Consider the following 21,426-nt stretch of genomic DNA (forward strand, 5'->3'; position numbering starts at 1 on the left):
GCCTTTTTTTCTGTCCATGCTGCTGCACACCGTGTCAGTTCACACCAAGCTTTTCCTGCACCAAGGCCAAGCATGTGCCAGCTGTGGCCCACACTGCCTCTCACAACAAAGGGACAGCCAACTCCATCTCCTTGCCTTCTTCCCAGGACTATTTATCCTGCATGTCAATGGTAAGGGAGGATGAACAGTCTCCAACTGAAAACAGAGAAGGAAGGAACAACTCTGCGCTGCCTAAAGAGATGTGTTCATTCTCAGAGGCTTGGAAGAAGATGGAGCAGGACCAGCCTGTGATTTTGTGTGCTCAGGAGCGGTACAGGCAGGTACCACAAACTCATATGGGCACATGGACAATCCTCCAGACAGCTTTAGTAGCATCTGCTGCTACTTGTTCAGTGGAAGAGAAAAGCACAGCCTTCTCTCTCCATATTCTTACACAGGCTTGGCTTTCAAACACATGAACAGCGCACACAGGCCTGGTGTTTTGTCAAAGGGAAGAGAAAGGGAACACATTCCACAGGAATTTCATGGATTGTATTAATTTCCAAACCGAGCTTATTTAATTAGGGTGAGAAGGAAAAGGGCAGGAAGAATGAACAACACAGGCAACGGCAAAAAAATTTACAATAAAATATGCTTGCTCCCTTAAGCAATGGCCACCAGGATCAGCGCCACTACACAAATATTCCAAGCCACAGCAGAAGGGGAAGAGTACATTAAAATAAAAATCAGCCACACACTGCCTTTGACAACAGACTTGAAAGAAGAACCAGAGGGGATCACACCTCACCCCTCTGACCCATGAGCAGCACCCCTGTGGCCCAGAGAAGCAGGGCAGCAGCAGCACAGCCTCCCTATGGCACAGTGCTAAATGCTATAAAGGCAGGAGTCAAAGTCCAATAAAATAAAATGCCCAAGTGGGTTGATCCAGATGAGAGCTCTTCTGGGCCCCGTGTTAGTCTTGGCACACCCTTGACAATGCAACCAAAATGGAGAACTCTTCAATTCATGCTGAGCTCACAGCAGTACAGACTTATTTTAGCATAAGCACCTGCCCTACAGACCAGGGAATCACTTCAAGAGGAGTAGGAAGACAATTCAGCAGGATTTGTTCAAGTTTATGAAAGCAGAAGGAAGGACAGACTTCCTACAGGGAGAAAAAAAAAGGACAGTGTGTCTGTACGGCCTCTGGGATCCTCTCCCACTACGCAGCTCCGAGCTCTGCTGATGACAATCCTATGAGGAAGGAAGGGCACATCTCCTGTCTCTTACAGCTGGTGGAGGGTCTGTAAGAGCATGTGGCGAGCAAATGAACAGGAGTCAAGAGCACGGTTTGGTCTGTGGAAAGAAGAGAGATAGTGTTTATTTGCTCAGTCAAAGGCAGACACAAAGCCATTCTTAAATTCTGCATTTTAAATCTATTTCCAATGCACTGGGCATGTATGCCCCAAAACCTACAAATTTTACCCTCAGTTATCTCTTTCAAAACCATTCCCTCATTGCTGCCCAGATCACTGCTTCCCTTTCAGAGCTTGCTGTGGAAAACTCTTTCTCCTGTTGCTAAGTCCAAGTCAGGAACACAATTGCCAAGAATCAGAACTTTTATTTTCATAACTATAAACAATCTGCTGCTGACTTTTATGTCTGCAGCCCGGTGTCTCATTTTGGGTAGAATGATGGAGGTGGGGGTGGAAACCCCCTTCCCTCTCTTCTGGCAATGAGATTTTCCATAAAGTTTCACTGTTTAGAGCCCCAAAACACAGGAGATGACCTTTTGAGCACTTAAATCTTTTCTCACCAAGTCATCTGCTATCTATAATCTGATGGTGACTTTGGTCTTGGGACTTTTTAAGTCTTTTAAAAAGGCAACATAACCTCCTGTCCTCTCCTTCCCTGAGGTCAAGTAGCACCTGACAGGCTTTGCTGGGCCACCTTTCAGGGTGCCTTACAAACAGCCCACAGAACCTGCAGAACATGACCTGAAAGGGCCCAAGACAGAGGTTGCAAAAGGTAATCAGACTTACACAGAATAATCTTTTCCCTGAAAGTAAACAATGGGACTACACTCAAAGAAGGGTTAACGTGAGGCTAAATTTCTGTAACATTCCCATCGCCTCCCAGTAATGTATATTTCTGTTTCTGCAGGCTAATTGCTGGCTCAGCATCACTGAAACTTCTACCAGTCTCTATCCATCCACTAGGGAACTTCCACCAAAGAATTTTAATCCAATGTTTTCTACTGTTCTGAGAATGCAAATCATTAATTTTACCTCTCTCCCACCTCACCACAGCAAAATAACCTTTAACAATGAACAACTGCGAAGCCTACTCAATTTGGGAAAGAAGGGTGAGCTGAAATAAAGAGTGGAATTATCTAGGAAGGAGCAAGGAGTTCACCTCCAGGTGTATAGCACAGGAACAAGAGCTGCAGAGATCATTTGGTACAGCACTCCATGGCTGCTGCCGTTTAACAGAAGCACATCCTGGAGAAGACTTAACCCTTTTTATTCCCCCTGCCAAGAGTCATTCAATGCCTTGCACTGAACACACAGTGTCACAGAATTACAGCCTGGAGTTTATTTTCAACATGGCTGGGAGAGGTATTTCAGCCCTCATCTTTGGAAGACCCAGCCTTGTTTGCAATGAGGGGGCTGGTTCCATCCAGGCAGCTGCCCATTTTTGGAAATAGAGAACCTGGACTGCTGATGTTGATCACAGACACGATCCCTCAGCCCCCTCTCCCAACACTAAACTCCACAGCAAATAAGGAAGATTTTATTGCTAGAGGAGGCCATCTGCCTGCCACTCTGTGCTACAGACTGTTCAAAGAGACCAGTGACGTGATGCAATTCAACAGCAAGGAGCAGCATAAAAAAACCCCAAAAAACCAACAAAACAAAACCCCCCATCACCTCCAGCAAGTCACAAGTGGGCAGGCAGACATCCACATATTTTCAGTATTTCCACCTAAAAAATTATGGAAAAGCACATGTGGATTCACAGCACCCTCTTGCGTCCAAAAAATTCAAATGAGGCTTGAGAGCAAGCAGAGTAAGATGGATGCTGTTTACAGTCTGTATCCGTAATTCTGTAATTACTATTGAATTGAGAACACTGCCTACAACAACAAATTGTCACAAAAGGAAGAAGGTAAGTGACTACTCCAGAAGCTCCTTGCAGTAAAAGGCAGCTGGCCTAGGCAGCTACAAGAACTTTACAGCTCTAAAAGCCCAAAAGAGCTAACTGCAAACCAAAAGGAGAAAACATAAATAGAAAATACCACAAAAATGCATACCAGTTTTCTGGTATGTGAAGTGAAGGAACCATGGGTTTGACAGAGTGGATGTAGATTTGTTGCAGAAACAGAGGCCAGATGAGCTCTGACTATTACTAGGTAAAGGTTTAATTTTAGGATTGCAATTTTACTCCAGTTGAATTCCAAGAAGAGACAAGGGATAGTGGTTAATTGAGAAGCTGTGTGATGGTTTTGGCTGGGCTAGTTAATTTTCTTCACAGTGTTTTGGATTTGTGCTGGAAGCAGTGCTGATAACACAGGGATGTTTCAGTGACTGCTGAGCAGTGCTCACACAGCTGTTTGTCCTTAAGCATTTCTTACAGTGCTTTCCCTATGTTCATATAACAAAGACAGATTGCTTATATCTAGTGTGGCCTTCATTATGCAGCACAGGACAAAAGTTTCCCTATAAAATCACAGCTTGCAACATATTTGTAAGGCAGAAAACTTCAGCTTGAAGAATTTCATAACACCAGGGACAGTGGAGGCTTGGCATTAGCACAGTACATACCACAGGAAGGCAGACAGGTCTGCCTTCCACTGAGAGAGGCTCTCACTGAGCTTCTGCAGAACCTATGAACAGTCTCATACTTTCACCAAGAGACTCTCCCCTCTTGTTCTTGTAGTGAACTGCTGGCTTTGGATTCAAAAGGTTCTTTCTTAACGAATTCATGAAGACCAAATTTCACTCTTTGTCACATACAGCATCATCTACAGCTTAAAAGCACTTATTGGGAGAAGGCTACATGCACACATACAGGGAGAGGGGAGACAAGTATCTTTTCTGAACAAAATTTGTTAGGATGCTTAGAGTTAAGAGGCTCCTCTGGGCACTGCTTGACATAAACAATTAGGACAGTCAAATGCCCTGAACCAAAATCCTTCTTCTGTATTCTCAGCTTCCAGCAATTTAAATTCCATTTTGAGGGCTGGGGCTTGATCAACAAGCAAGAGCAAGGTAGCAGTGTAGGAAACAGCAGAAATTCAGTGATGTGTCTGGGTAACTTCACAAGGCAAGTCCTGGTACTTCTTGCTTAAACCTATAATGATTGAGTTGGAGGTGTATTTGTTCAGTTGGTAAAGCATATGGTCACTGGCTTGTAACTGCCTTAACCTGATCAGCACAAAGAAAGGACACAGCAGGCAAAGTGCTGCACAAGAAGGGCCTCCAGGTAGCATTCGCACATGTGTAAACAAGATACTTTATTTTCCAAAGCTGACCTTAGCATGGTTGGTGTTTATGGACACAAACCACTGTTACATATCAGCTTTGACAGCTTCAGCCACACCAATGCTTGGAAAAATTCTTTTCCCCTATCATAACTGGCCAGCTTCTAAGCCCAGTGGAACCAAGACAGACTACCAATATTTGACTGCATTCCTACTGTGTTTCATACTGACCACAACTGTCTCATGCCTCCACCTTTCACCAGGAAGGGATCCTAAGCAGCTGCATATAACCCATATACCATGAAATTGAGAAGGCTTAAGCTTCACTCTGCAGCCTGTTAAAAAGCTGCTCTCACCCTACACAGCACATGGTCCATGCTGAGCCAGCCACCAAGCTCCAAACTGATTTCAGGATTCTGCTGCTTTGCCTAAAGTGACATTTTTGGACTGTTTCTCCTCTGACTGTTGAACAGTAGCATGCAATCCTATCGCAAATCTATTTGGTGGGGTCTTTTCCCCTAAATCTCATCAATGCTGAAGTTGACACTGATTTAATTCAAGATATGGTTTCCATAGCCATTTAATACATTAAAAAAGCTAAAGCTGGTGGGCACAGGGGTTGGTTCTATGCCTATAGTGGAAGTAACAACATTAAGTACAGGCAGCTTCTTCAGTACTTATGCTCCCAATTTAGTTCTCAGAAAAATCACTACCTTGGTTGCTGTCACAGTAGGAAGTTCCATTTAAAAACAAATTCAGTCTTTGTGTTTTGCAGTTGCATCTGCTGGTGTTCAGTGTCTCACAGCATGACAACACTGGTAGAGCCCTGCTGACCCTCTTAACTCTGAAGGATGACTTGGAGGGCATAGTTAGACCTGTGTACCCAGCAGGTTTCCTTAAGCTCAAAACAGCTCTTCTGTGAGAGGCATTAGCAGTCTCTGCTTCAGAGCCACTTCCTTGCAAAGCCAACTTCCCACTTTTCCTTCTTTAGGATTAAGATTTTGGTTTTATCTCTGAACCTCACATACTGCAGTAAACAAGATAAAATAGAGACCCATTAAGATACTAATTCTCAATTTCAGACCAGGCATTTAATGGGCTTTCACAACAGCTTACATGTAGTTATTAACCCTCAAACAGTTCCACAAGCTCCCACAGAGAAGACTGCATGGCAAATACAATACTCACTTTGTAACAAAAGCCGAGAGAACTGGGGCCAGGGATTTAGGGAAATAATCCTGCTGGACCATATGGTTCAAGGTCATAAGAATACCATAGAGGCTTGGAACAGTTTTGATCTTCTCTTCACTCTGAGAAATGGACAAGAAGTCAGACATCAGACAACTGGGATTTGATTTAACCCAGTAATTCACAGACAATGAATTCTCTGCTGAATGTAGCAGAGAAAGCTGGTCACTAGATTAAGTACAAGACAAAGGTGGCCAATTCCATAGTCTCCCAGCACCAGCACCTGAAAAAACATATCAAGAACATTCTAGTACTTATCAACTGACAGCAGTAGTAATAGGGAAAGGGAAGTAGTGAACCTCCATGTGAAAGAGCCAAATCTTCTCAGATGCTCTGTGTCAAAGTATTCTCCTGAGGAATTTCACCAGACTTCAATCCATAAAGCATTCAGTTGCCTTAATTTTTTGTATTATTCTGTAGCTCATTTTTATACCATCTCCAGCTCTTCATCAGGCTCCCTCCAGAACTTGATGCAGTGTTCCCAGGACTGGTCTCACAATTATGTACAAGATAAAGCCAATAGTCATCCCCTCGCTTATATGACACAAGTTATTCTTACTCCTAATGTGATACTACCCTACATATCCCAACTCTTACATTGCTCTCATTTATTTCTCCACAGGCATTTCAACAAAACCCCTCATTCTGCAGACAGGACATAGACCTGTGTTCCTGCTGTATGACCTTGGAGTTCACAGTATTAATATCTGGTGCTCACATGCTTCCAGCTACATAGGACTGAAAATGGAGTATGTACCTTCCCCACATGTAGGGGGCTGGTGATGAATTAGGCATATCACAGATGACAATCAGCAGGCTGATCCTCCAGGGCATTATCATCAGTGCCACTTCCTGGCCTCAAAGAACTCTTCTGGAGCACAGGTGTGTGCTTTGTGCCTCATGCATATTGCTATTTTCCATATGGGCAAGAGGTAGGTGGCAGTCCTCAGAACAGGCATTCTGCCACCTTGGGTTCCATTGATCTTTCTGATAAATGGGAAGCTCAGTGTTGGTCCAGTATACAATGAACACAGAGAGAGGCGAAACTGATTTTTAGGAAATTAAGTCATATATGTGCATGTCAACAAGGGTCTGGAACCCAATCTGGGTATTACCAGAAAGACATTCATAAAGCTATTTAATAGCAGGCTGCTGTAACAGATTATGGCTTTTCTGTAGTTTAGAATTGTGTTAGTCCAAGTTTCCATTCTCAGCTTCCAGGTCCTGAGGCAGTGAAAAACACTAATCCTTGTAGCACACGCAGGCAAAGGTGTTTAAGTCTGCAGACAGAACCTCTCCACAGTCACCTCACTGAAAATAAAGCTACTAATTCTGTGCAAATCACAGGTTTCCTACTGACCCTCAATCTTCTCACAATAAGTTTATTACTTGTAACTAATAACATCAGCATTTGGCAAAGAGTCTCCAAAGCATGAAGTTGAATGCCACTGATCTGGCATGAGAAGCAGATAAACATTGTTGAGACATGCTCTCAAGAAATGCCCTAAAGGACACCATTAACTAATAATATTGACATGGCTTTTATGGACACCACAGTCCAGCAGCAGCACTATTGCCCTACCTGATCCTCCCTGCCTTCAGGGGAGGACAGAGAATGCAGAGCACATTAAGCAGGAGATGTACAAAAAGGTGACACATTCTTCATCCTAATGCAACCTCGCTATTTGCAGTTTCTGCTGGACCTGCAGACTTCCATTGTCCCTGGGCATCAGGCATGCACAGGCACCCAGCTGCTTCCATGGCAACATAATTACCCAAAATCCTGCCAGTCTGGTCTTCAACAGCCTAAACAGACCATGACTTAACTCTTTCCTGCTTCCTCACCTTAAGTAGCCCCATGTGGACCAAGAGGTTTGTGATGAATGCATCTGAATTAAATGTGGCAGAACTGAAGGCTTTTTTCATCAAGGCATCTAAAAAGAGATAAGCATATTATTTTTGGCAATACAGAAAAAGGACACCTATGGATTTTAAGATTAAGATGGACCATAGAGAAACTCAGCTGTTAAATGAGTTTTGTGACATTGTATCTGTTAAGACTTCATTTGTCTCTATAGCTATAAGCTCTGAAACACTCAGATAAGTAAAACCCCTTAAGTATAAGGGAGAAAAAAACCAAATTCAAAAAAATCCAACAAAACACAAAGCTCACATGAGAATTCCCACACTGCCAAGCTTCAGATGCAGTACACCCCAGTCCTATGCACCACCAGATGCTCTGCCTGGTGCATTTGAGCATACATGCTATGTGCATACATGCATATAAACACAGTTAGATGAACTAGAGCACCAAGAGGTAGAGCCTTGACTTCTTAAAGGCCAGCAACAACTCACCTTTCATTTGAAACCACAAGGAATGAGAGAACACAATGAGAAAGTTTGTTCAGCTGTTTTCTGGGCTCCCTCAAGACCAATACTGTGCCACAAACAATGGGCAAACCAGTGCTTTAACCTCTCATGTCTACAGGGTGGGCAAGGCAACCCACTTCTGACCTCTGACAATTCTGTTTTCTTAGAATGGGCAGAACTCTTAACTAGAGTTGATGTAGAACAGTGCCAGACATTAACCAGGGCCCTCACTCTCAGCTGATGGCTACTTTTATGGAAGGAAAGTAATTGCCAGGTTCTACCTTCCTGAAGAAGCAGGAATAAAGATTAAGATATACACAAACACTTCAGACAACAGTAATATCCTTTGTTCCATTTTTTACTGGAGACAACCCATAACAGGCATGAGCCAAGGTACACTAGCTCAGTGAGGTGCCAACTGACTATTTTTCACTGACTGGACCCATAACCAGCTGCAGAGAACTATTGTGTTACTGTTTGTAAGACAACAGTTTCACCATGTCTGTGAATTCCAAACAAATTTCAAACTAGAGAAACACACAGTACACCACCTTAAATGGTCTTAAAAATAATTAATCCAGCTCTTTTGCACAATACTGATTGGTAGTTCATGTATGGGAGAAATGAACTCCTGGGGGATTCAAAAAAAGATGAAAGGCAGTGCTCAGATACCCAGGAATGTTTGGAAATTCCTATTTCCAAGCAAAAACATGAAGGGATATTATTAGTCCACACACTAATCAGACCTAACCCAAATTACTACTCCACAATATAGTGTGAGAAAAGGTCCCTTGTTTGAAGATTGGCTTCTGTATCTTGCCCCATGTTGGAAATCTCTGCTTCCTGAAGAAATTAAAGATGTTTCAGACTGATAAAGGGAGACATCAATTAGGAGGTCTCTTTACAGTCTTGTAACACTACACTAGGGAGGCTACTTCCTGCAAAACACTTTTTAAATAAACAGCCTTGGAAAGGTAACTGACCTTGAAACCCAGAACTACTGGCTATTGAGAGCCCAGCATCAAGGAGATGCAGTAAGAGCAGCAGTGGCTCACTACAACAGTCATTGCCCAGCTTTGGAAGCACAAGCTATGCCAGGTTCAGAATGAATCTTCCACTCCACACAACAGCAGGGCACAGCTTGGCACTTTGTTATCCGCCAGGGACAAAAAGGCCCAATGGCCTGGCCCACAGGGGCCTTTTCCCACCTTGCAGTGGTGTCTATGGCACTGAACCAGGTGACACCAGAAAGTGAAGAAAGGCCCAGTCACCTGTTGTTTCATGTACTGCTGTTTTCACTGAGGCTTCATCTTTGAAGACTGAGGATATCCTTAAGAGAGTTGCAACTACTTTCTCTACATCAGATGTATCTGTCTGAAAGAGAAATAGATATCAGTTCACTGCTAGACAGCTACACAACATGGGTCTCTACTAGGGCTGTGGCAAGAATTACAGCCTTCAGCTGACTGACATCAGCTTTGCCTTGGCCATATGAGAAGGCACAAGCAACAAACAAAATTACTCTATGTAGAAGCTCTGATGCCAGTTTAAGCATTAACTGTGTCATCTACTTCCATAAGGTTCTTCGGGATCACTGGAGAAAAGATGCAAATCTAGGTCAAGTTATAACCTCTAGCAATTAAAGAACTTTGAGAGAAAAATCAAGCCCAGACAAGCACCAATGCACCTACCTGCTGAGCTATCAGCACCGAGCACTTTGGTCCTAGTCGCAGCAGCTTCTCTGGTGATGGGAAAGCAAGGAACGTGGCAACATCCACAGGAGGAGATGGCACTGGAGTTGAAGCCTGAAACAGGCAGAATCCATCTCAAGTTTATTCTTGGAAGTAAATAAATTGGTTCAGCAAAAACAGATGGGACAGGTCAGGGCACAGCTATACCAGGTCAGAATTTGTTCTGTTTGAAAACAGCCCGAGGCTGACCTAAGCCCAGAGTTGGAATGGCCAGGATATGGTAGCACAAGGGCATGCCACTGTGTACAAGGTCTCCACCACTTTCTGAACATGGAACACTTTGGCAACAACCACTACTCAGCCTTTCCCTCCATGCATGTGTACACCATGCACACTTTACAACACACACTTTTCAACTAATCCATTTTATTTCCTGAATGTTATGTCCCTGTTACAATAGTGCCAGCCCGTGCAGGAATGTGCCTGTCAGCATTTCAAGTTCAGACACCAGGATTTCATTTCCTCCTTTACGCTCCTCCATCTGATGAAACAAGAATCTATCTGGAAGTAAGCTTACCTGTGAATCAATTATCTTCTTAGGAGTCAATGACTCCTGTTCTTCTGCTCCTCTTTCTTCCAGCTGTTTCTGTTCCTCTTCCTCCTCCTCCTCCTCTTCATCCTCCTCCTCATCTTCATCCTCCTCCTCCCCTTCATCATCACTAAGGTTTGAATATTACACATTCCATTAATTACACACTTGGAATTCCTATACACTGGCACTCAAAACTTTTCAAGAACAAAAGAGCAGCCTCTCCTCAAAGTCCTACTGCAAGAAGCACATCTGACCTACAACACACCAAGAAGACACTCAATCATCAGTCACCCAGTTGAGAATAGCAAGAAAAGAGCAACAAAATCTAACTAATGCTAAGGTAAGTCCATCAATGAAAACCAGACAAGTTTAAGACACATCCTTGGCTGTGCTCCACACTCAGATCAACATCTATCAGCAGTGAGAGAGTTCTTATTGTAAAATGAGATACATCAATAAGAGTGTTGATGAGAATTGTCAGAAAACTTCTGATTTAAACTCTGGCATCATGCCTACCTCAAAGATCCCAGCACTGATGCCATATTGAAGCCTTCAAGGATCTCATGGAGCTGCTCACATACCTCTTCTCCCAGACAGTTACCTAGGTTGATAGAGGAAAGGGAGCAGACTTGACAGATGCACACAAGATTGTTCTTGAGGACTTAGCTGTATATTCTTGTCTATCCCTTGTTTCTGAAATCAAACAGTTATATGCCATTTCTGCACAACACCTTAGAGGCAGCAACACAAACCACACTTATCAGACAGAAGCAAACAGTTGTTAAACAAATTTCAGCAACATTATACAATGGTTGAAGATGAAAATGCCCTAATGTTTTAGTGTTTGAAAGACTTCCTGTTAACTTTCTAAATAGCTCTTGTTCTTAGTGATTCTAAAAGAAGTACACACAGCACAGAACCAGTGAAATGCAGTGACCCAACGTAAGAACACCAAAAGCCAAAGTTCTCACACTCTTCTGCAGAGTTGCACACAAAGGTTTTTGTTTCCAAGTATCAAGAATCTGAGGTAACACTGAATAATTAGAGTTTTACTGAAAAAAGGTGCAGTTATCAGCCTATAATCTTTCCACCTTATGAGGTCTATCAAAAATGCTTAACAATTAACTGAGTTCATGGTTTAAGAAAACTTTAAAGATCTAGCCATTTCTTGTCCCAACATCATGCAAGTTCAGCTACTGTTTTTTATATGCTGACAATTGCAAGAATAGAATATGTGGTTCTGTCAACATTCTTCCTAGTGGTTTCTCATTGGAATCAAACCAGACATACTTTGATCTAGCAAACTTACATACCATTGAGATCCAACTTCTCCAGCTCTGTCTTATCTTCAACAGCTTCAGCAACAGTTAGAGCAGCATCTCGTTTGATCTCACAGAAAGACAAATTCAGTTCCTAAGAAGCAGAAGAACATTTTATCTGCAGAATTCCTATTAACATCTATCATATCCATAAATTTCATGTCCTCACAAGTGTTCTGGAAAGACTCATTTGAAGTGGCTCCCAGCAAAAAAAAAATGTTATTAATTGAATATAAACCCTGACATACTCCTACCTCATATACTTAAAAGGGGAATTTTGAAACATACTGGTGTTAAGAGCAGCACTATTAAAGGTGGTAATTTTAAAATACCTACAGATCACTGCTCACCTAAAAGGCAGCAGCCATTTCAGATTTGCAGTCAGCTGCCTGGAGATCTTCACTTATCAAGGGTCACAGGAGCACTCCAAAACTCACACTCCAGTAAGTCTAACAGAGGAAGGGCAGCTACTGTACTAAACAGATTGGACATTTCCTTTGACACCTCAGTTACAAGTTAAGGCCTTCAAAAAACAAGCCATGAGTGGTACTACTTCTGATAGACCCAGCCAACAAAGAAACCATGTGCACTAGTGAGAGTAAAGTTACTCAACAGCCAGACACCATCCCCCACCATTCCCCATTGTGCTCAATCAATCCCTTCCTGAAAAGGGATTGAATATTAACAGCAGAAGAGAAGCAGTCCTTGAACAGAATGAATCAGCTGCAATTGCTTCATGCTGCCCTCCCTTAACCATTTCTGCTCCAGAAGAAAGAATTTAACCTCTGGCTGTTCATCTCAATACCCCATTACTTAACTTTTCTTGGGAGATTCAGACAAGTTCCAGTAGAACCAGCAGAAGCCCAAGCAAGGGATCACACACCACAAAGAACCTACTTCTTTCTGTACCAGGTTCATACACATAATTAGATATTAATTTTTGTCTTTGACCGCAAGATTAGGAATCACATGTTCAGCATCTGTCTCAGGGCAGTTATGACTCATGGCAGGTGTTTCTAGAGATCCTAGTTTGCTTATGTTATTAATTTGACTTCAGCCTACCCAGAATGTTGTCAGATTCAAGTCCTGTGCAAATATTGATGTAGGAGGCTGTGGTATCACCAAAAAACTAAAGATACTTGGACCTTTGATTGATGTTCTAACAAAGAAAAAGCATTAACTGTATGAGCTATGAAATGTTGAAGAGACTACAAGCTGTTCGTGAAGTCCCCTTTGTGTCAGTCCCCACTCATGAAGCTCTGGGGAATTCTAATAGCAGGTACTTCCATTATTAGATTTCTTGAGTAGCACTTGCTGAGTTGAGCTAACAGCTGCAAAAACATCAAGCAAAGACTAAACAGATCATTGGTACATCTCCACATAGCACAGCCCTAGCTGGATGGTAGGATGCCATTGATCTACAGCACAGCTTGCTGCTTTTCAGTTGTGAGCACAGAACCGGCACAGAACTGAATCCTGTTTTAAAGTAATCAGCAGCAGTAGGAAAATGAACAAAAAAACATGAAATGGAAAACTTGGCATTTTTCAAAAGAGCTGGACAGCAAGCAGACAATACCTTTAATTTATGAAGCCCTTCTTTAACAGCATCAGCAATAGCAACAGCACCCTTCGAACGCACCAGGCAGTCCCCGAAGTTGATCACTTCAATCTGCCGAAGAGCCTTCAGGGTCTGCAGAGCAAGACAGCACAGAATTGAAAGTAGACATGCAAGTAAGTGAACATCCTATTACTTCTGGAATGTCATCTTTCCCATTGCAGCATGGCATGCAGCTCCACCAATCCAAAGGTGTTAATGCCAACTAGACTTGAGACAAAACTCAAAACAGCTGCTTAAAACAACTCACCTCTGCCATGGCCACAGCTCCTTTCTCTGTGAAGGTGTTGTCATTCAAGTTTATAACCTTAAGCAGTGGGTTGATAGCAAAGGCCTGTGCCAGTGCTGTTATGCCAGGATGGTTAATTCCATTCTGTGGCATATGGACCTCTTCTAGAGTCCCAATGATCTACAAAAGGATGCAGATAAAACAGCTTTCATTAAACATACTTCAGCTCAAGAGTATACTGCTCCATTCTTAGGACTTAAAATTGTTTTGAGTTTCAAAACTCTACCAGTTCTTCTACAGTGATTTACCAGCAATTCTATCACAAATCTAAGTGCAATAGCAGACACATGGCAAGTGTCGGATTAACACAAAGCCCTGATTCAAAGAGACAAGTATCATTGTCCTATATGCCTACTCTAAATAACTTAAAACTAAGAGTTCCTCACCTGCAGTTCAACAACACTAAAACAGACCACACAACATCACTTTAATTTTCTAATTAAAATCTACATTTTGCCCTGACCACAGAGGCAAGCATGTAAAAAAGTTAGTACAAATATTGTTTATGGACTAAACAGCATGTCACGATGATTAATCCCATTTTGGTAGTGCCATTCAATCTTGATTCTCCATGAATCACATTGTAACACAACTCCTAAGTATTTAAAAAGTCTTATTTTTGCCATGATTACTGATTAATCAAAACCACATCTAGGCAGCTCTTTATGAAATAAGTCAGCCTCCAACCTGCAATATCATTGTCAATATGCCTGACAACATGCATTATAATTCAGAAGTCACTTCTAGCAGCAATTGAGGTAAGAAAAGGGAATTAAGGTGGTCCCAACCACAGTGAATTCTCTTCCTCCCACAAAAGTGCAAGTAGGTCAGTGACAGCTAGAGAAAGCCAGGCAACACTAAGCTCTTATCAGATGATCCTAGCAAAGACACTGGGCTGCTTTTGCCAGATGAATGAGCAAAGCGGCACTCAAGAGGACAAGATGGGATACCTTACCCCAGTGCCCGTCAACAACCATTACCACAGAGAGAGGAAAAGGAACAGAACTATTAAATTACTCAGGAGATGACTATTTCTCCCTCAGGTAACTACTTTACACAGCTACTAGTTATGTGTTTGGAAATTTAGGTCACATAAACACTCAGTCACCAACTCTAATTCCACTTGTTGAAGACACCAGTTTCAGCAGCAAGAAACATCATGACTTTAGTGAACAGACCACCAGCTCCTGCCTCCAAGATGAGGCAAACTCTGTGTACATCAACACTAGCACCAAATCATACCTTGCTCCAATTTGCTGTCAAAGCAGCTCTAGTTTGATACTCACCCCAAAGGCTTCAGCCAGGGCAGTGGCACCATCATTCTCCAGACGATTTCTGCCAGCCACAAATATTTTTAAAGCAAGAGGCTTGCCCTGGGCACTTGATTTCCTGTGACAATCTTTCAGAGCAGCTGCCAGTATCTAAAGATAAAACAAGCAGATTATACTCCCCCAGATCATTCGACAGGAATCCTACTGTGTTTTGTAGGCCACTCTCTAGAAATACTTTGGGCATCACTGAAACGTACCTGTTTCTAGAATAGGGTATACAATAAAACTGTCTCTACCTGCAACACTTGCACATTGTGGTCTCAGGGAAGAATTGATAGTTTTGCAACACTAAAACACACAGAGCCATCAAGAACATTTTCATTCTAATCAGGCAAGCATATATGGGTAGGAAGTTGACCATGAGCTACCAATACACATTTGAAGCAAAGGAACTCTACTGGGCTGCCTTGGGAAAAAGCACTCACAGCAGGTCAGATCCTCCTCTACTCAGCCCTGTGAAATGCATCCAAGCACAGTGTCCAATACCAGGCTCCTACATGGATTTACTGGGGTGAGTCCAGCAAAGGGGGCCAAGGATGATTAAAGAACTGGAGAATTTTACTGACCCCTGAGATTATTAAGGCTGGGGAAGAAAAAGCTCTAGGGGAGATATTATCCATGTGTAAATATGGATAATATCTATCTGCCCAGAACAACAAGATGAGGGGCAAAGGTAGTATAAAGAAGGCAGAATCACGACACAAATGCACACAAGCCAGTGCAGAGAAAATAGCATTTTAACATAAACTCCCTTTATTACTGTGAGGGTTGTTAAACACTGGGATAGACTATTCATAGAGCTTGTGAAGTCTCCATATTCAAAACCTGACTAGACAAAAGCCCAAAGAACCTGGTGTAGTTGCCTTGAGCAGGGGAGTTGGCAGTCACCAAAGATGAGACAACCCTTACCTTGCCACCACCAATGCCCATGCCACAGTTATTGAGCTTGAGTTCCTGCAGAGTGTAGCAGGCAGGGCTCTTCAGCAGAGCCTCAAAGCCACGCACACCGTCTGGCCCAAAGGCATTGTCACTCAGGTCCAACTCTACCAGCTGGGCTCCAGCAGTGATGAGTGCATCTCCCAAAGAGATCTGTAAGGAAACAGATGGCAGTGGGTGGGAGGGAATGGATTAACTTTTAGTGACAGCATCACTGCAGTGGCTAGGTGTGACAGTGATGCTGCAAAAAAATTTCCACTTTGAAGACATTCTGCAAAGCTGCATGGGGAAATAAAACTTTACTGCTAAATCCAGAGAGGAAGTTGTACAAATTAAGCTAAAGATAACCATAAAGCAGTTACCAAGACAGTATCCTATCCCTTTAGGTCAAATGCTTTCCAAAGTGAGTTTCCCCCTCCACACTGCTGAAAGAAATACTGTTTTCATCATGTTGAGCTTATGTTCTAGCTTCACAGGACTCAAGGAGACAGAGGTCTGTAATGGTCTTAGAAGACAAAGCCATGTGATTTATTTAGAAAGCTTAACTTTTATTCTATCTGTTGGGTCACGAAGATGTTTTTCCCAGTGAAAAGCTCCTTCACTAGCATGGACTTGTATTTATCACTTAATCGACTCCTCTCCACCTCATACAGGAAGAGCAAAAGAGAATCACTCACCTATTCTGGGACATTTCGTGTTAACAGCACAGAGAAGGATCAGCTCTGTACCAAAATACAGACTCCCACAAAAAGCATGACAGGTGAGAAAACAGGTTATATTAGTCAGAAGTCCCAGATCTCATTTTTACTTACCAAAGCAGGAGGGATCTCAGACCTTAGCCTCCCTGTGAACATGTCACTCCAATGACACCTCTAAAATAAGAAGCATACAGATAAAACCCACTAAAATATTTAGGTCAACACAGTTGTAATAAACATTTACACATACAAGCTGCTTTACATCACTGGGAACAGCTTAATGCTGTCTCCCTTCCCTTGGGTTGTCATTTGATTGTACTAAAGAGCTGCAAGAATCAGTGTTACAATCACTTTTATTTGCAAGGACAAAGTAACTGAAGTGCACACCATAAACATTATATATACAGAAGAATTCTTGGTTTTGTTCAAGCTGGATTTTTTTCTGCTGAGAAAATTACCACAGAAAAAAGCAACAGGAAACAGAAGAATACATTAGGAATGCTGATTTTACTAAGGTATGAAGCTCAACAATCTGAACTTACTTGAAAAGCCACACTTTGATGACTAATGTGTATCAATGTTTCATACCACTCTCCTTCAAGGGACAGTGCAGCATCTCTAGCAGTACAGCATCCCCTTAACGTCAGGCCAGAGCAACAGTAGGAAACACAGCTTGGGCAAAGATAAACCTCCTGTTGCATTTCCTCCATTATTTCCTAGCTACTCAGGCATTCACTGAAGACTCACTCTCCAGAAGATCTGACTCAGCTTTCCAGAGAACTTCATTTTGTTGCCATGGCTCTTGGCTTACAGATGCTGCCTTCAGTAGGGGCACTTCTTCACACAGCTTCCTAGCTTCAAGATTGGAAGCCTTCTAAACAGGAAGTTAGGAGTGCAGAAGGTGTTCCCATTATCCCAAAGTCTCCAGGTTATGCTGTATTTTCATAAGGTTGCTCTTCCTACTGGAAGAGCCACCAAGCAAGCTTTGGAGGTAACTCAAGGCAGGCTTCTGTAGGAAAAGCCTAGACAGGCCTTCAGTATTTCCACATTATTTCTTCCCCTTGGCTACTCCCCACTTGAGAATCTCACCTTGAGCTCACTTTTCTTCTCCAAGGCTTTGGCAATAACCTTTGCTGCCTCCACACCCACTGTGTTGCCTTCCAGGCGCAAGGCTTCCAGGCCATCAAATTCCTCAATTTGCTTGATCACTTCTTCAGCTGCAAGAAGCAGATAATCTAGTTGGTCTTTCAAACACTGTCTTGGTTACCAGAGTAACCCTCAGATCCAGTAATACTTGCTCAACCTCTAGCAAAAACAGCTGAACAACATTATGTGAAAACACCCTGAAACAGCAATGGGAACAGAGCTAAAGTGTCAGGTCACCAGAGAGAACATTCTTCATTCTCTACCCTTCCTTCTCATAATTTTCTCATTCTATTGTGATAGACATCCTCCTATTTGCAAAACTTAATTTCTTTACTTCCCAAATAAAATTCCTCTACCATTCAGCACATGGTTTAAAAGCTAGAGTACATGTCCCTACAGAAGTGCAAGGACTAAGTTAAAAGTTGATGGGAATTGGTGTCACATCAACAGGAAGTTCCAACTGACTGGCAAAAGTAATGTCTGTTTAGCAAACACGTCGGGGTGGAACAATTTAACTCTACAGTAATCCTATGCAAGGCAAAGAAGCAAGCTGCAGTCTCTCCTGCCAATGGGCACTTGTTATTGTTCCCAAGCTCCAAGGCCCTTCCCCACAGTTCAGTGCCTTTGAACTACTAAGCCAATCCATAAAATGCTCCACCTTCAGCATCAGCAAAAAAAAAAAATAAGCACTACAGCAAATAGCCTCTCTGAAAAACATGCTGGTTTTCTTATCTTGGCAGAAACGTTGATATAGGAATATATACATTTTCTCCAGATATTTACATTAGCAGCCACTGTAAGGCTTATTGTGAAACACACATACACCAAGACAGAAAGAAAGTGAGCTGTTGCAGCAGGCTAACATACCAGCCCATTCCTCTGCACACATCTTGTTCCAAGAGCTGTGATGCACTTCTTCACTGCTTTTAAAAGGAGCACTGACTTCTAATGCCCAGTGACTGTGAAAATCACTTAGAACACCAAGAATACAACAACTGCAAACCAGGCACCCAAACCCCAGTTACAGCAGCTGCAGCACTGCCAGGGCACCAGGTGAAAGCAGGGTACCTGAAGGGTAGGAAATGTTTCTATCAGAAGCAGCTGATGGACCCCTGCATCACAGATACATTACAACTTGTCCATGCAGGATCAGCAGAAGGTTTACCACAAGATTTTACAACTTCAGGGAGATGCTTCCCAAGCACAAAGGTATTTTCTCTTACCATCTTCAGCTGTGTTGAGTTTAAGGCTCTGGCCTTTGAAGCTCAACTGTCCACCACCCACTTTGGTTTTGGCAAGTGACTCCACAAGCTTAGTGATGTCTTCTGATGCCATTTTCCCGCTTCTTCCAAAAGTTGAGAGCTGTCAGTTAAAAGAAACTGTCATCATAAAAGCTTTCTAACTACAATACATAGTCTGTACAAATAATATTTATTTGAACACTAATGTGGTTTTTGTTACTCAGACATCTAATTGAGTTTTCAGTGTCATCAATACTTTCCCCAAAGCTCGATTAAGACAGCTAAGGTAGATTAATAATCCAAAGCCAAACAGTCAGATGGTGCTGATTCTTCCAACACTGGCAAGACTTGGGTTTTGATGGAATTGTTATACTTCATAAATAAACAGTAGGTAAAACTATGGATTAAGGCCACATTAAGACATTACTCTTTATGCAAGACTAACAATTACAATGTAATATTCCTCTTGTCTCAAACCCCATCCTTTAATTATATATGCTGCATGCTTCCCGTGCTCTCCAAAGCAAGCTAGAATGAACACAGTTGCTTTTCCTTTCCAGTGATATCCCCAGTAGTGCTCTTGTCAGCACACTGTTCCAGAACCACCGAGTTGCTGAAAATGTTGTGTGTGCTGCATACAAAACTGCCTCAGCTTTCTGGGTGCTCTTTCCTTTCAGATGTTCCACCCAAATTCATCACACATTAAACAGGATGATCTTATACTCACAATGTATTAGTGAATACATTGTGAATACATAGTGAATACATTCACTAAATTAGTGAATATTTAGCCTTGAGGCACAAGTTTGAAGCTAGCCATGCCTGGTAGCATCTGCATAGCATTATTTAATGAATATTAATCACTGTGTGAAGGAACTGGCCTCCATCCATTCAGTAGGATAAACTGAGCACATTTCCTATCCCACTACCTCCACTGGGATAAAAGACTACACATAACTAATGCTTAGAAACCACACACTTAAGCAGACTTTAGATGTCAGAAGGGATGAAGTTTCATTCCTGCTACAGAAAACTGGTTCCTGTCCATTCTTGTCTGATTTAGAAGTGACCTCACACTCTCTCTTTGAGCTCAACAGCACTGGTTTTAAAATATCCCCTATACAGAAGCTGTATATACATGCTTTCCTCCTGATACTCATCTGTGAAGCCTCCAGCTTCCCCAGAGTATGGCTTCTCCTCAGGGGTCTTTAATTTTAATATTGCTTTTGGAAACAAGAGGGGAAAAATCTCCAAGGCTGAAGAACTTAATTTTTCTAGGATTACTATCCTCTCAGGTAGGTGCTGCCAGTACAAAGAAACCCACATAACTTACTCCACTCCTACCAGACCACACTGACACCAAACTTGCGGACACCCCCAGCCTCTGCCAATCCAACATTGAGAAGGAAGAAAAAAGAGGACATCCTCCAAACCATGACTTTACCAGACAGGAAGAGAAGTGAACATCTGAAGAGGTCAGTCTGTTCACCTAGTTCAATTAACAACTTTACTTTTAAAAACCAGTTCCATTCTACTATGATCATCTTCTTTACAGACGTACTCATCCTCTTGGCTTCTCTTTCCCTTGAATCTCCTTTGTCATTCTTCACCTTACACACAGACTACCTCCTAATCTCAACATACAAATCCAGCATCACATCCTGAAGCATGTTTTATAGCACACGTCAGCCACACCCAACTGTCAACCTACCAGAGGTCTCTTCACTGTTAATTCTTCTGCAGAGAAAGCTTTGGGGGGAAAAAAAAAAGAAAAAAAAAAAAAAAAAAAAAAAAAAAAGAGTTAGTCTCTTTGGCAAATACAACCAAGATCTGGAAATGCCTGAAGACAGGTTTCCTATTCACTTAAAGGCTGTATGAAACTTTATCCTTCCTGATGATCAAAAAAGTTAGTTCAGACGAATGCTTTAATTACAACACTTCGTCGACCCCAACAGACAACACTCCGGCTACCTGCTGCTCGCCCAGCAACGAGAGGCATGGCAGCGCGGGGCGACAGCCAGAGGTCCCCGCCCCGCCAGCCCCTGACAGCCTCCCCGCGTCGCTCGCTCCAGGGGCGGCCGACGGCTCCTCTCTTCCCCTGCGGGAGCTGCCGAGCGCCGGCCACACGCTCCCCGCCGGCCGCGCGTAACGGGGCCCAAAGCACGGCCGGAACGCCCCTTCCCGCTCCGCGCGGGGAGGGGGAGCGTGGAGAGGGACCCGCGGACAGACACGCGTGACCCGCGCCCACGATGGGGGACCCCCGCCTGCGCGTGGGAGCGCCCCCCGCAGGCGGGGCCGAGGAGCGCGTCAGCCCGCGGGATCGCCTCATCTCACGCGCGGCCCCTCCGCCGGCCGCTAACGGCGGCGGCTGCCGCCCCTCACCTCACCTCACCTCCTCGGGGGCTCCGCCGCCGGTGGCTGCCGGGGAGGGGAAGGCGCGGGAGCCTCGCGCCGCCGCCGCGCCGGGGCCGCTGGGTGAGGGGCGGGC

At 43.2% G+C, this 21,426-nt stretch overlaps 1 protein-coding gene and 1 long non-coding RNA gene across 3 annotated transcripts; one reads left to right on the forward strand and one right to left on the reverse strand.

The window, feature by feature from the left end:
- Window positions 1-509: 509 nt before the first annotated feature.
- On the reverse strand, window positions 510-21,426 carry RANGAP1 (Ran GTPase activating protein 1). Of its 2 annotated transcripts, none has more exons than XM_032105989.1 (17): window positions 21,331-21,426; window positions 20,650-20,687; window positions 18,921-19,059; window positions 17,641-17,768; window positions 16,666-16,725; window positions 15,827-16,006; window positions 14,873-15,007; window positions 13,548-13,706; window positions 13,259-13,372; window positions 11,677-11,776; window positions 10,880-10,964; window positions 10,349-10,490; window positions 9,772-9,885; window positions 9,352-9,454; window positions 7,556-7,644; window positions 5,651-5,772; window positions 510-1,335 (listed from the first exon to the last, which is right to left on the reverse strand). In XM_032105989.1, exons 3-17 carry the CDS (start codon window positions 19,030-19,032, stop codon window positions 1,266-1,268), a joined length of 1,713 nt encoding a protein of 570 aa, XP_031961880.1. In that variant the 5' UTR covers window positions 19,033-19,059; window positions 20,650-20,687; window positions 21,331-21,426; the 3' UTR covers window positions 510-1,265. The 2 variants fall into 2 exon arrangements, with proteins under 2 accessions (XP_031961880.1, XP_031961879.1); XM_032105988.1 differs by lacking the exon at window positions 21,331-21,426 and adding an exon at window positions 20,910-20,952.
- Window positions 1,576-6,502, forward strand: LOC116442691. The gene is made up of 2 exons (XR_004239622.1): window positions 1,576-3,147; window positions 6,333-6,502. It is a non-coding gene; the product is annotated as an uncharacterized LOC116442691 (long non-coding RNA).

Source organism: Corvus moneduloides, chromosome 4 (assembly GCF_009650955.1).
Source record: "Corvus moneduloides isolate bCorMon1 chromosome 4, bCorMon1.pri, whole genome shotgun sequence".
NCBI classification, from domain to species: Eukaryota; Metazoa; Chordata; class Aves; order Passeriformes; family Corvidae; genus Corvus; species Corvus moneduloides.